At 46.4% G+C, this 15,954-nt stretch overlaps 1 protein-coding gene across 1 annotated transcript in view; it reads left to right on the top strand.

Moving 5' to 3' along the window:
* Nucleotides 1-2,585: 2,585 nt before the first annotated feature.
* ATG14 (autophagy related 14) overlaps nt 2,586-15,954 on the top strand; it is a 73,008-nt gene continuing 59,639 nt past the window's right edge. The window contains exon 1 of the mRNA XM_082242901.1: nt 2,586-2,854. Within this exon, the coding sequence (XP_082099027.1) occupies nt 2,631-2,854 (224 nt within the window). The 5' untranslated portion in view covers nt 2,586-2,630. The remainder of the gene's footprint in view (nt 2,855-15,954) is intronic.

The raw sequence follows: 15,954 nt of genomic DNA on the forward strand, positions 1-15,954 counted from the left end.
GGTTTAGGGCTCATGGTCACCGGGTAGGGCATTGGCAGTGGAGGTCCTACGTCTTCTCGGTGTGCAAGGAGGGGGTCCTGAACCCACAGACGATGTCGCTGATCTTCTGGTTGGACCGGGCGGGTGTTGCAGCCAGGTCGGCACTTGGATTGCATCTGTCTCTAGGAAGGTAAAACGATCAGGTAGGTTATCGGGGTGAGAGAGCACAAAAGAGGACTGTCCCTTCCTCACGGTCAGCGAAATAGGGAAGCCCCAGCGGTAGGTGCACCCCAATTGTCTGATTTTGGCCAGGAGTGGGTGCAGCAACGCCCTTCTTTGCAGGGTAGCTCTGGATAAGGCCGGCAGGATTCGGAGGGTAGCCCCATCAAAGACAAGGTCTCCTTGCTCCCATGCTTTGCGCAGTATGGCATCTTTATGACTAGAACGGTGCAGGCGGCAAATAATGTCCCTTGGTCTATTGGGGTCATTGGAGCGGGTCCCAAGGCCCTGTGCACCCTATCTCCTAATTCTATCTCCTGTGGGGGGATAGGGGCATCCAGACGCTGGCAGATGGTAAGCACTGTAGGTTGGAGCGACTCCTGGCCTGTAGCCTCAGGAAGGCTCCGGAGCCCAAAGTTTTTGCGGCGGCTCCGGTCCTCTAGTTCCTCCAGGTGGAGCTGTAAGGAGGTGACGCAGGAGGCCTGTGAGGCCTGGACCCGCTCCAATTGGGACACCCGACACTCCAGGGTCGATGGGGAGGATTCACCCAGTGTGACTTTGTCGGAGAGCTGCTGGACCTCTGTCCTGACCATCTTCATCTCCATGTTGTGAGTTTCCTCCATTCTCATCACTAGATCCTCCAGATCTGTTTTCGTCGGCAGCGCCAGGAGAAGGGTGTGGAAGTCCTGGTCACCCATTCAGGGGGACGCTGTTGGAGAAAGTCCCAGCGGGCTGGCAGGTAGGTAGTGTTGCGAGGTAGGGCCTCCGGGATTCCGGTGAGATGGTCCGGGGCCGCTGAGGACATAGGCAAGGCCGGGGATGCAGCCATCATGCAGGCTGCGCGCGCAGCACCTTGTGGTCTGCCTGCACGGGTGCCGGCCGTGGAAGACCGGGTGCCGGGGAAGTACTGTGAGATCTCGGACCGTGGAGAGGATCTATGTTGTGATCTCACCTTCCACTGTTTTGCAGTGCTTATTCTGGGGTTAGAAGGCTCTGCAAATCGAGTAACAGCTGAGGGGATGATCGGAGCTCTGCAGGCTGCTTCTTTACTCCGCCATGTCCGAATCACACCCCCCCCAGGTTTTTTTCTTTTTCAAAATTTTCAGTTATTTTTAATTTATTAATGAAAAGATAAAAACCTATTGTGATTTAAGGAAAGGAAAAGGATTAGATGGCTGCACACCCATACGATGCATAAAAAATTTTATTGAAAAAACATCAATATAAATATGGTACAATTGGCATATTGGCAGTGAAGAAGGGAGGTTGATGCATTTCACATGTTTAAATATGCTTTGTCAAAACCATACCAATTTTGATTTAAGTACCAACAAAACAAATTACTATTTGTGTGACAAAAATTGATAAGTGTCATATGTTACAGTGCTGCAGGACCGCCCAAATGTCATTCAAAGTGCGACAGCGCTGAAAGGTGACAATTGGCCTGGGAAGGAAAGGAAGGGATCGAAGTGCCCAGTAGTCAAGTGGTTAAAAAACAACTGTCTGATCACATTTTTTTCGCTGGCTCCTAGATTCAAAGTAAAATTGTCACCCTGGTGTACACATTGGTCGAGCTTGGACCAGTGTAACTATGTATAATATATCCATATCTGGTAATCTTTTAACCACTGAAGAACCAAGCCTATTTCTGACATGTTGTTTGTGTCACTCCAGAGTCAGCACTCGGCAATCCTGTTGTAGTTGTTGCCGTAACCCGTTGCCTGAAACTTCTAATACAGAAGCCTGGAGAGTGATAGTCTGAGCAAGCAACTCTCCAGGTGGCGCGGCTGCACATTGCACACTGAATCCTTCCCAGCTGGCTGGGGAGGGTGGCCAATGACTTGCGTGCCGGTGTCTGTCGGGGCCCAGGTGTGTACCTAGGGAGGGGGGTTCAATACTTATTGGAGAGTGGGGTCTGCACTCAGGGAGTGGGCCTGTACTGAGGGGGAATATAGTTGGGGGGGGGGTGACATCAACCCTAGTGACGCCACAACCCTAGTGGCATTACAGTATTTGTAGCTGATGACTTTTAATTATTATTATTTTTTTGTTATACAGCAGAGAAATTCTGACTTCATCAGGGGTTGGGTAGCAGGGTGCCTTTCCCTTTTACAGCATGTTTTTTTATTTTTTTGTAAAAATAATACAAACTTAAAAAAAAAAAAAAAAGTAAGTTGGTTATTAAAATACAAAACAAATATATATTAAGAAAAAATAAATCTGTTCAGTGAGTGTGTACTCCTATAACCATTTCAGATCTAATTCATAGCTCCCTCTCCTCCAATCACAGCTCTTGTTTTGGTTCTATAGAGTCCAGTAAAAAGGATCTAGAGTCACGTGACTTGTCAGTGGAGGTGTCCCCGCCTCCTTTTCCCAGCGTGCTCTCGGTTGAAAACAAAGTCCCACGTGACAGCCGGAGAGACGGCGCTGTCATGGCGTCCCCCGGTGGGAAGGGAGTCCGGAGCTGGCAGGAGGTGGCGGGCGGAGGGAGTCCCCGGAGAGACGCCGAGATGGTGAACTCGGTGGAGGACGCGGAGGGTCTGTACGTGGCGGTGGAGCGCTGCCCGCTGTGTAATACCACCCGCCGGAGACTTACCTGCGCCAAGTGTGTCCAAAGCGGAGACTTCGTCTTCTTCGACGGCCGGGACACCGAGAGGTGAGCGGGGGGAGCATGGTGAGAGGTTCACCCCTCTTTCCAGGTCAGACACACACAGGGGGATAGTGCTGCTGTAGGCATTGGCGGAGTATGTGAGGATTGGATCATGCAGAGGCAGCCTGGGGTCCTCATTGTGTCCCCCGGAGGTGAGGGGGTCACCATGGGGTTGTTAGTTTTGAGCTTGATAAATTGCTTCCCTCCTCAGGCCACCATATGCAGCACGATCCCCCAAGGTAGGGGGCGACCGCGCGATCCCCCAAGGTAGGGGGCGACCGCGCGATCCCCCAAGGTAGGGGGCGACCGCGCGATCCCCCAAGGTAGGGGGCGACCGCGCGATCCCCCAAGGTAGGGGGCGACCGCGCGATCCCCCAAGGTAGGGGGCGACCGCGCGATCCCCCAAGGTAGGGGGCGACCGCGCGATCCCCCAAGGTAGGGGGCGACCGCGCGATCCCCCAAGGTAGGGGGCGACCGCGCGATCCCCCAAGGTAGGGGGCGACCGCGCGATCCCCCAAGGTAGGGGGCGACCGCGCGATCCCCCAAGGTAGGGGGCGACCGCGCGATCCCCCAAGGTAGGGGGCGACCGCGCGATCCCCCAAGGTAGGGGGCGACCGCGCGATCCCCCAAGGTAGGGGGCGACCGCGCGATCCCCCAAGGTAGGGGGCGACCGCGCGATCCCCCAAGGTAGGGGGCGACCGCGCGATCCCCCAAGGTAGGGGGCGACCGCGCGATCCCCCAAGGTAGGGGGCGACCGCGCGATCCCCCAAGGTAGGGGGCGACCGCGCGATCCCCCAAGGTAGGGGGCGACCGCGCGATCCCCCAAGGTAGGGGGCGACCGCGCGATCCCCCAAGGTAGGGGGCGACCGCGCGATCCCCCCCCCGAGAGGATGCATTTGTGGCCACTGAACTGTAGTACCATGTGTTTTGGTGCAACAAAAGTAGTGCTTGTGCTACCTTTTGGTTCTGTACGTTTGGCAGCCCAATAAAATGAATTGGCTGTCAAAACTAGAACACAAGGGGTTGTACGAAAATGTTAAAGTAGTGCAGGAAGCTACTTTTGCAAATCACATCACACAAAACCACACGGTGCCATGCAGCTTGGTCGCTAACGCATAAGATTTGGTGTTCTTTTACAATTAACCACTTGCCTACCAGGCCAATTCTGATACTTCTCACATACATGTAAAAATCACCCGGTATTTGCACAACGTTTTTTCGAAAAAATACACTTGAATGAATTTTATTGCACACAATGTAACACCCCATTTTTTGGTAAAATATAAAAGATGGCATGCTGAGAAAATAGATACCTAATAATATGTAATGCTTTAAAATTGCGTCCGCCTGTGGAATGGTGCCAAACTCCATAGGCGATGCTTTAGAGATAGTCTTGACGTTTGCGACAGTACTTCACAATTGTGGTTTGATCACTATTTACGTATGCATGCGGGACTTACGTTGGTGCCCGCATTTGTGCGTTTTCACAGGGGGATGGGGTTACTTTTATTTATTTTTAATTATTTTATTCAGTATTTTTTAAATTTCTTAATGTGTTTGGTTTTTTTTGCTTTTAATTTTATTGCTATCAAAATGAATGAACAAGATCCCTTGTGACAGCATGGGCTGTGACCGGTCCCCTTTATGGAAGAAGGTGGGGCCTATTAAACTCCAGATTTCTCCTCTGGCCGCCAATGTAGCCGATCAGACACATATTGGTCTGATTGGCTGCTTTCCTGGGCGCTAATAGCCAGATAAACAAAGAGCTGCAACCAGAAGTGACTAAATCCTCGTCGCTTCTGGTTTCCTGGGGTCACAGAGAGGGAGGAACAATTTCAGTTCCTCTCTCTCTGTGCAGTGCCGCTGGTCACATTGTTACCAGGTTCCACGATCGGATGGCAGAGCCCAGGACAGGCGGTGGCGGGACCATGTGGCTGCAGGTTCGGGAATTGCAGCGATATCTGCAACTACCTGCGGTGAAAACGTGCTGCAGTGAGAAAAAATGTGGGGCTGCCATTCATTCTGTACGTTAATTCACTCACTCCACTGCAAAAATGCAACCCCTTTGCAGTGTAGGATGCGCAGGCAAATTGCATGGTCAAAATGATCATGCAATTTTCCTGTGGGCAGCGTTTTGGAAAAGGCGCATCACCTTTTTCTGCGGGATACATAGGCACGGCAGCCCATTCGAATGATTGTAGATGGGGGGGCCACAAAAATTTGTAGGTGTGAACTTAGGGTTAAAGAGAAGCGCTGGCTTCAAATTCTGATACCAGGATGATGCCTGCAGGTAAAACCACTTTTACCTAAGGATGTCCTACAGTATTGAGGGGGTTATGTTCATTGTGGGACACTGGCTTTTTCCACACTGCTTTCTGGTTTGGTTTGAATGGGCTCTAAGGACCAGTTCACATCTCAAAGCGGTGTGGGAAAGGCATGTTTCCCGCACATGAAACACGCTGCCCTTGCGAGACGCACACAGGTGCCATTAATTGTTAATTACACCCCAAATGCATCTTGCAAAGGCAGCGTATTTGTAGCCAAATTTGTGGTTTGGGGCAATAACATTTGCTGTACTAGTGCTTGTACTATCTTTTGCACAGTTCTGTGCGTTTAGCAGCCTTTTCAAATGAATGAGCTGTCTAAGCCGGAATGCCAAGGACCGCACAGGAACATGCAAAAATTAGTACAGGCACCATTGTTGCAAGTCGTACCACCTCAAGCTGCGTGGTACGTGTGGTGGCTGCAAACACAACGTGTTTGAGGTGTCATTAACAAGTAATCTAGCACACATTTACGTGCGGTGCGGGAAACAAACTTTTTCTGCACCACTTTCTTGTGTGAATGAGTTCACATCGGAATGCGCTGCCGGAAAGGCGTGTTCCTTGTGCATTCACCACACATGAACATGCTGCCTTTGTGGAAGTCGTGCGGGTGCCAATAATTTATGACGCCCTAAAAGCATCTCACAAGTGTGGCGCATTTGTGGCCACCAAACCACATGGTAACCTATTTCTTTTTAACCACTCCCCCCCCCCAACGGGGAGAGGACCATGTGTGGGCGCCTCTTCATGCTGCCTTCTCCTCGGGCATCTGATGACGCACTTCTGGTGACACGGCAAGAATGCACAGAACTGGAAGTATCAGGGCACGTTTCCGGACGTGGAGATTCTTATCTTCCCAATGGCCGGCGGGAATGGTAGCTGGTATTTTGCTGCAAGGAGTCCTCAGAGTGGTTCAGGCAGCAGAGCATTGTCCTGGTCGGCGAGGCCTTCGCCAGTAGTGCACACTGAGGGTTCTCTTCCCTGCAATGGAGCAGATTCTGACAGAGATAGAGCAGCAGCTGCCTCTTCCTCCAACACTGTTTCAAAGGTATGTGCCTCGTTGGGTGGGGGCCCTTAGGGTCAGTGTGTGGATTCATTTACAATCAGTGGAAGTTATACTTTTTTGCTCTTTGTGTTTTTCCAGGCCGACAAAACACTTAAGAAAAAGTGTGGAAATTGTAGGTCTAGGCTCCCTGATAGTTATAAGAAATGATTATGTGACAAATGTATTTCCTCTGTAGCAGGTTCACAATCAGCTGCCTATCTAAAGCAGTGGTTCTCAAATCCGGTCCTCGGGACCCACCAACAGGCCAGGTTTGCAAGATAACTAAATTACATCACAGGTGATCTCATTTGCTTCTCAGTGATTGCAGTATTCTAGTCTGCATCCCCCAAGGTAATACTTAAAATCTGGCCTGTTAGTGGGTCCCGAGGACCGGATTTGAGAACCACTGATCTAAAGGATCGGCTACATTGGCGGCCACTCACTAAAACTAGAGGAAAAGCAGTTTAACCTTAAAGTGCGTAAGGGGTTCTTCACTGTAAGAGTGGTAAGGATGTGGAATTCTCTTCCACAAGCAGTCGTATCAGCAGGGAGCATTGATAGTTTCAAAAAACTATTAGATGGGCACCTTAGAGACCACAACATACAGGGGTATACAATGTAGGGTTAACAGCAAACACACAAACACATCATAGGTTGAACTGGATGGACTGATGTCTTTTTTCAACCTCACAAACTATTTAACTATGTAATGTCCTCTATGGAAGAGATAGTTTCCTCCTTTCAGCCTTTTAGTGATAGGCTAGCTGGCTTATTCCCTTCTACCTCTAAGGCCCCTTTCACACATACAGTCCGTTCAGTTCATCAGTTCAGTCACGTCAAATGTATCAGTTTTCCGTCCCTTTGTCGTCCCTTTGTCGTGTCGTCCCTTTGCCGTCCCTTGTTATCCGTTTTTCATCCGATCCGTTTTTTGACGGATGAAAAATAGGGCATTTATCCGTTCAAAAAAACGGACATTGACGGAAGCGGATGAAAACGGATGTTAACGGATGATCATCCATTTTTACATAGAGATACATTGATGTCCGTTTTTCATCCTTCAACGGATGGATGAAAAACGGACAAACGGACCTGTGTGTGAAAGGGGCCTTAGTCTGCTGCAGTAGTTCAGGAGCCCTTACACACAGTTTTGGATTCATCTCTGCCCCCCTAGAATTAGAAACTTAGTTCTAGGGATGTGTCTGATCTAGAGAAAGGAGATGATTCAGCTTCTGATGAGGATTCGGTTTCAGAGGTTGAGGAAGCTGTTAGCTCACCTAAACATCTTTTTCCAGTGGAAGAAATTGATGAGTTTTTAAAAGCTATCTATGCTTCCGAACAAATTGAAGTACCTCAGCCAGCTTAGTCAGTGCAGGATAAAATGTATAGGGGTCTGCAGGGTCGTAAACCTAGGACCTTTCCAGTCCATCAGTCCTTTAAGGACATGATCCTTTCTGAATGGAAAGAACCTGAAAGAGGATTGTAACAATCAAAGGATCAAAAGAGGCAGTTCCCCTTTTAATCTGAAGTGGAAGAGGTATTCTTTAGATGCACCTCTATCTCGGATATCTAAAAAAAAAAAAAAATCTGATCCCTCCTCTGAGGATTCAGGTGTACTATAAAGACCAAATGGACAGTAAAGCAGACGCTGCTGCCTAAAGCCTGGAATGCTTCCGATTTCTCCCTAGGTCCAGCCTTATGCCTCGTACACACGCAACGATTATCGGCCGACCGATCGCCCGTCTTTTGTCCAGAGTGGTGTTTTGTTGGTTGGAATGTGCCTAGACTGCACACGAATTTTATCGCCCGACAAAATTCTACTTCCGTGTGTTTTTTCTTCTCTGAGCATGCCCAGTCTTGCTCATCAGATTTTTGTCTGCCGAAATCTGTACTGACTGACGGAAAATCAGCCGTTGTGTTGACGGCCAACAAACTTTTATAGCCTGCACACCAGATTTTTTTCGGCCGAAAAGTCGGAGTCGGTTGTCGAAAGCACCATACTAACAAGCCGAAAATTGGCCGATCGGACGTTGGCCGAAAATTCCCGGCCAATAATCGATGCGTGTGTACGAGGCATTAGCTTCCACATGTGTGGCTAGGAATCTGGACGTATGGATTCAAAGATTGGATGGCTTACTCTCCTCTAATACTCTGGTGGAGGAGATTAAGGAATCCCTTCCCCTGGTGGCTAAGTCAGTGGCATTCCTAGCTGGCGCTGCAGCTGAATCTGTTATGTCTGTAGCCAGTACATTAGCACCTATTAATTCCAGCAGACGTGCTATCTGGCTGAAATCTTAGGAAGTGGATCTAACTTCCAAGAATAAATTGTGTGGTATTCCCTTTGAGGGAAAACTCTTTTTTTTTTAGTTCTAATTTCGAGGAAGTATTGGCACATTCTTCAGAAAAAAAGTAAGGGGTTTCTGGCAAGGAAGGGTAAGCCACAAGGCAAGAAACCTTTTTGTCCCTTTGAGAAAAGATCTGAGTTTTAATCAGGTGGTTTCCAGACCAAACAGAAGTGGTCGTTTAATAAAGATAAATCAAAAGGGGGGGAGGGGCTTCTCTTTGCTCCTTCAGCCTCTTCCAAAAGTTGGAAGTGACGCCAGACTTGGGGTGGGAGGAAGGTTAACATTGTTTGTCGACCATTGGGCAGAGATCACCAAAAAGGCCTCTCCAGATTATTAGAGATGGTTAGAATTCAAACTCCCCCACCCCAGAGATTTGTTCTCACCTGGCTGCCCAGGGACTTGGAGAGAAGGCAGGGCATGTTAGAACTGCTCTCTCTATGGGAGTCAGAGAGAATAATCTCTGCTGTTCCAGAGAACCAAAAACTTCAAGGGTTTTATTCCCATGTGTTTTTGGTAAGAAAGCCCTCAGGCAAATTTCGTATGATTATCAACTTGAGCGCCCTCAACTGATTTCTAGTTTACAGGCGATTCCAAGTGGAAAGCATCTAATCTGTCAGAAATCTGTTGTTGCCAGAGGTATTCATGATAACGCTCGATCTGCAGGACGCTTATCTTCATGTTCCAATTTGTCAGTCATGAAAAATTTTTAAGGTTTGCAATTCTCATCGAAAAGGGGTTGTGTCACTGGCAGTTCAGAACCCTGCCATTCGGACTCTCGTCAGCCCTGAGAATTTTTATGAAAAATATGGCCGAGGTCATGGCCTTTTTTCGTTTATGGACGATAGAGCTGCACTATTAATCGTAACAGAATCGAGATCGCGATTCACTCCCTCCGACGATGTTAACATGACTCGATTCTTTACATAGCTGTGAGGGAGCAGCTGTCAAAAAAAAAAGAGCCTCCCGCAAAAGCCTATCAGCATTAGTCTCCCACTGAACTGTAAACACAAATGATTACATTGTATCTTTTCTTTCCCTCTGCCGGAGGAAGGAAGTTTAACTTCTTAAAGACTAAACCTTTTTCCTACACTTGTTGCTTGCAAGTTAAATCAGTTTATTTTTCCTAGAAAAGTAGTTAGAACCCCCAAACATTTATATATATTTTTTTTTTAGCAGGGACCCTGCACAATAAAATGGCGATTGCTGTAAATTTGTATGTCACACTGTATTTGCGCAGCAGTCTTTCAAACGCAATTAATACACTTTAATGAATAAAAAAATAAAACAAAACCGTAAAGTTATCCCAATTTTTTTTATAATGTAAAAGATGTTACACAGAGAATCGTGAGAGAATCGTGATCTTTATTCCAAGCAAAAAAATCGTGATTCTCATTTTTGCCAGAATCGTGCAGCTCTAATGGATGATATGAATCGTTCCTTATCTAGATGATTTCTTAATCTTTGCAAGAGATCTAGAGTTTCTTACAGACCATTCAGATTCCTTTCTAGGTAGCTGTCCTGAAAGATGATATGGGGGGGGGGACCCCATTAGACTTACCGGTAATGGTATTTCCATGAATCTTCCAGAACCGCGTCAGCATTCCCAACCTATCCTTTTTTGGACACAATTTCTGACATATAGCTTGGTGGTTTCTGAATTTTTCCTCTGCCTTGTGCACATTAGTGGAGGTTTATTTATCTTTAAAAGAACTGAGGGTCAGAAGAAGGGGAGGGCTTTTTAAATTGTCTGATTTGTGTTTCATGTAGAAGATGGAGCCAATCATCTAGCTGTCCTAGAAACTCATGGAAATACTGTTACCTGTAGACCTAAAAGAAAAATGACATTTCATTTAAATGAAATGTCATTAGTCTGCTAGTGCAGACTCATGGTCTAGACTGCAAAAATAAGATTGGTTATTAAACACTTAGCAGAACGTAAATTTCTGTCAACTTTTTACTTTTATAATTCTATAAATAATAGGAGCGAGGCGGCATGCCGCCAAAGGGACATCAGTTGGATTTTCCACCAACCCTCCGCTATGTCTAGTTGCAGTCACTGCTAATGCACAGTGTGTTATACAGACCTCTATGTGCACTGTCTTATGTATGGTACAATGTATAACACACTACGCTATATATATATATATATATATATATATATATATATATATATATATATATATATATATATATATATATAACATTGTGCTGAATATAACACGCTAAGCTTTAAAAGAACACACACAACACATTGTATAATGCACAGTGTTTTAAATATCACACAGGGTGTTTACATCATGTGTCCCCATCAGATTCCTCCTTTACATCAGTGTCCCCATCAGGGTTCTTCATCAGAGTTTACCTTTACATAAGTGTTCCCCCTTTACATGTGTCCCCCCCCCCCCTCCGAGTTCCCCCTTTACATAAGTGTCCCCCCCCCCCTCAGAGTTCCCCCTTTACATAAGTGTTCCCCCTTTACATAAGTGTCTCCCCCCCTCAGAGTTCCCCCTTTACATAAGTGTCCCCCCCCCCCCCCCTCAGAGTTGCCCCTTTACATAAGTGTTCCCCTTAGATTTCCCCTTTTATGTGTACGGTCAGAGCTGTGTGTTCTGCACTCAGGACAATATTACCGCAATTTCCCAATAAGAATCTCAAATGAGAATAATTCACCCAATAAGAATCGTTTTCCATCGCGCGCATACGCAGAGAGCGAGGCAGAATCTGACATTAAGGGCTCTTTCACACGGGCGTTCCGTATGTCCGTTTTTCATCCCATCCGTTTGTGGATGAAAAACGGACATAATGTATCTCTATGTAAATACGGATGTCATCGGATGATCATCCTCTGACATCCGTTTTTTGTCAGTTCAGTTTTTTGAACGGAGGAGAACCCTATTTTTTCTTCCTTTCAAAAAACGGAACTGAATCAAAAACGGATGTCAGTGGTGTCATCCGCAGACATCCGTATTTACATAGACATGCATTATGTCAGTTTTTCATTCGCAAACGGATGGGATGAAAAACGGACATACGGACCGTCATCCGTGTCCGTTACAAAAAAAAAAAAAAAAAAGGACCTGATCGGGCAAAAAAAAAGGAACGCCCGTGTGAAAGAGCCCTAAGGCTACATGTACACGGGGTGTTTTAAAAAGTCCTTTGAACGCTGGAACTTGACAGCTACAGAGCGACGTTCAAAAACGCCCATTGTGTCGCGTTTGCATGCCGTGTTTGGACGCGTTTAGCGGCGTTTGCTTTCAGAGGCGTTTTTTGCAAAACACATCTGGAGTAGGGCTGGGCGATATGGCTGAAAACTGTATCACGATATCAGTGTTTTATATCGGTCGATATCGATAATTATTGATATTTTTTATTACCCATTTAAAATAAGGACCCTAGGGTGAGAATTCAGGGTGACTGGCATGGTGCAGGAGAATGCAGGGCACTGGCATGGTGCAGGAGAATGCAGGGCACTGGCATGGTGCAGGAGAATGCAGGGCACTGGCATGGTGCAGGAGAATGCAGGGCACTGGCATGGTGCAGGAGAATGCAGGGCGACTGGCATGGTGCAGGAGAATGCAGGGCACTGGCATGGTGCAGGAGAATGCAGGGCACTGGCATGGTGCAGGAGAATGCAGGGCACTGGCATGGTGCAGGAGAATGCAGGGCACTGGCATGGTGCAGGAGAATGCAGGGTACTGGCATGGTGCAAGAGGATCCGGGGTTGTGGGCATACTACAGGAGATGCAGTGCTGTGGGCATGGTACAGGTAGACCATGCCCGCAGCACTGCATCCCTTGTAGTGTGCCCGCAGCCCTGCATAATGGCAGGTAGTGAAGCTGTTTCACTTACCTGTTCCAGAGGCGCCTTCATTTTAAAAATGGCGCCGCCACGTCATTGCGCACGCGCCGCCGCCGCTCGTGTAACTTCGGCTATTCCCGGCCTCTCCCGAGCGGCGGCGGCGCGTGCGCAGTGACGTGTATTCGACGGGCGGCGCCATTTTTAAAGCTTAAACCCGTCGGAGCGGACTTTAAGTTTTATCGTTCACAGTCTTGTATTGCTATCGATCCCCTGACTATCGCGATACATATCGGTATCGCTTTATCGCCCAGCCCTAATCTGGAGACCCTCCTAAATACCCACAATATAACAGAAATATGTTTTTCAGCCATTTTCATTTGAATGGCTGTATACCCCTAACCCAAAATCTGCATAGTTGGGTCACCCTGGCATTTAAGAGTCAGGTCACCCTAAACTCTGGTCACCCTGACATGGCAGAGTGGGGTCATGCAGGCTGCCATGTAAGGGTGACCTGACTCTGCCATGCCAGGGTGACCCCACTCTGTCATGTCAAGGTGACCGGAGTTTAGGGTGACCTGACTCTGCCATGCCAGGGTGACCCAACTATGCAGATTTTGGGTTAGGGATATATATATATAATATATATATATATATATATATATATATATATATATATATATATATATATATATATATATATATATATATATATATATATGTGTGTGTGTGTATATGTGTGTGTATATATGTGCGTGTGTGTATGTATGTGTGTGTATATATATATATATATATATATATATATATTATACACACACACACACACACACGGCCTCCTGAAAACGCAAGCGCTAAACGCGGGTGAGCGCGTTCGGTCGCGTTTTTGTGTTTGAAACGCCGGTAAACACGCGTTCGAACGCAAATAATTGCTATCCAAAAAACAACACTGAACTCAACTTCCTGTAAACGACCCAGTGTACATGGACAGATAAGGTAACATAGAGGAGGGTTCAGGGGCTTCTGAAAAAAACGCCCAACTGCTCCTAAACGGCCGTTTACAAGTTGCAGTGTACATGAGGCCTTAGATTCTAGCCCCTCCGCTCTCTGTCTCTTGTCAGATAATGCATCCGACAAACTGCGCATGGTAGTGTAATTCTCACACCAGCTGATTGAGGTATCAGCTGGAGTGACGTCATGTATTGCGCATGTGCAGTTCGACTAATACATTTTTCAACGGGAGGTATTATTCGAAAAGACACCGGCATTACTAGTAAAAAAATAAATAAAACTCTCCCATAGTTTGCCGAAGCTATAACTTTTTTTTGTTTTACCAAAAATATGTGGCAGAATACACATTGGCCTAAATTAGATTTTTAAAAATACATTTTTTTTTTTTTTTAATGTTTTATATCAGAAAGTAAAAAGTATGTGGTGTGTGGTTTTTTTTTTTTGGCAGTCTTTTTTTGTCTATAGCACAAAAAATAAAAAATGTAGAGGTGTTTAAATACCACCAAAAGAAAGCGCTATTTGTGGGGGGAGTGGACATAAATTTTATTTGGGCACAGCGTCACATGACCTCGCAATTGTCAGTTAAAGTAACGCAGTGCCGTATCGCAAAAAATGGCCTGGTCATGAAGGAGGAGGAATCTTTTGGAGGTCAAGTGGTTGTGAATCTCAGACATGAAATATGAACAAAGCTAGGGATGCACCTAAATGAAAATCCTAGGCCGAAAACCGAAACCGAAAATGACTTTTTTCCCCCCCAAATGATTTTAAAATCGATAGAACAGGGGCATACACCAGAAACAGGCAGTGACGTACACCTGTCGCTGCCACCCTGTCACAGTATATGTACTGTGACGGATTGGCAAGTGGTTAATTTAATTACCAATGGTATTTGTATTATGCAGCATGAGGGGGTTAATGTATTGCCACTTCTGGTCACTGATGATTTAGTGACCGACCAGTGGCAGTTAATTAACCCCTTTGTGCTGCATTAGTGCAACCAGTATCAGTGTTAATTAACACTGGTTGCACTGACACTGATACTGGTTGCACTAATGCAGCACAAAGGGGTTGATTAACTGCCACTGGTCGTTCACGAATGTATCAGTGACCAGCAGTGGCAATACATTAACCCCCTCATGCTGCATAATACTAATATCATTGGTAACCTCGCCTCAGCGTCCCTCCCCATCCCAATGATGCAATCTCCTTACTCTCAGCTCCTCCTGTGTCCTTCCTTTCAAAAGACGAGCCTCTGGCCGGCGGCCCGTCTCCCGGTGATGTCACTACTACTACGATGTGCATGAATTAACTAACACACCGGGCGGGCGAGCGGCCGCTAATAGCTATAATTGAGCCCTTCACTTCCCTGTCAGCGGAGATACCCGCCTGATAGGGAAGTGAAGCACTCACTTAGTTACAGCTATTAGCGGCCGCTCTCCCGCCCGCCCGGTGTGTTAGTTTATTCATGCACATCGTAGTAGTAGTGACATCACCGGGAGGTGGGCCAGCCGGCCAGAGGCGCGTCTTTTGAAACCAGCACTGCGCCCGCGGCGGCCATCATTAATATCGGCATCTTTAACCCATTTTCGGCCGAAATGGAATAAGATTTGGTTGCCGAAATTTCGTTGCACCACTAAACAAAGCATATCCCCCTGTACTGTGTACTTGTCACAATCCATAGCACTAAGTTTTATTTCTGTCCTCTGCTTCGTTCCTTCGTTATCTGCATTAATCTCTTCTGACAAGTTTTCCTGACACCAAGCGAAAAAAGAGACCCGGACGAGAGCTTCAGCTGATTGACAGCCTCAGCTCTGTTCCTGTGAGCTGTGTGGAGGGGGTGTGTCCCCCCCCCCCCCCCCAATCAGTTCTCAGAGCTCTCCTTACTGATTTAATTTCAGCTCCTCGCCCCCCTGCTTTTCAGAGCTGAGGAAGTGTAAATTCTGCACCTTGAATGTAGGGGAAAGACATAAAGTGCCTTAACCACTTCCATACAGAGCAGTTACACCCCCTTCCTGCCCAGACCAATTTTCAGCTTTCGGCACTCACACTTTGAATGATAATTACTCAGTCATACAGCGCTGTACCCAATCAAATTTTTTATGATTTTTTTTTCACACAAATAGAGCCTTCTTTTGGTGGTATTTAATCACCACTGGGTTTTTTATTTTTTGCGATATAAGTGAAAAAAGAGCAAAAAAGGTTGAAAAAAAACACATTTTGTTTAGTTTCTATTATAAAATTTTGCAAATAAGTAATTTTTTTTTCATAAATTTGGGCCAAAATTTATACTTCTACATATCTTTGGTAAAAATAACCCAAATTAGTGGTTATTATTTAGTCTGTGTGAAAGTTATAGCGTCTACAAGCTATGGTGCCAATCATTGAAAATGGATCACACCTGATGTACCGACGGCCTATCTCTCATTTCTTGAGGCCCTGAAATGTCAGGACAGTACAAATATCCCACAAATGACTCCTTTTTGGAAAGTAGACATTGCAGGGTATTTAGTAAGAGGCATGGTGAGTTTTTTGAAGTTGTAATTTTTTCCCACAATTCTTGGGAAAATTAAGAAATAATTTTTTTTTTTTTTT

This window comes from Pelophylax lessonae (genome assembly GCF_965119305.1).
Source record: "Pelophylax lessonae genome assembly, chromosome: 13".
Classification (NCBI taxonomy): domain Eukaryota; kingdom Metazoa; phylum Chordata; class Amphibia; order Anura; family Ranidae; genus Pelophylax; species Pelophylax lessonae.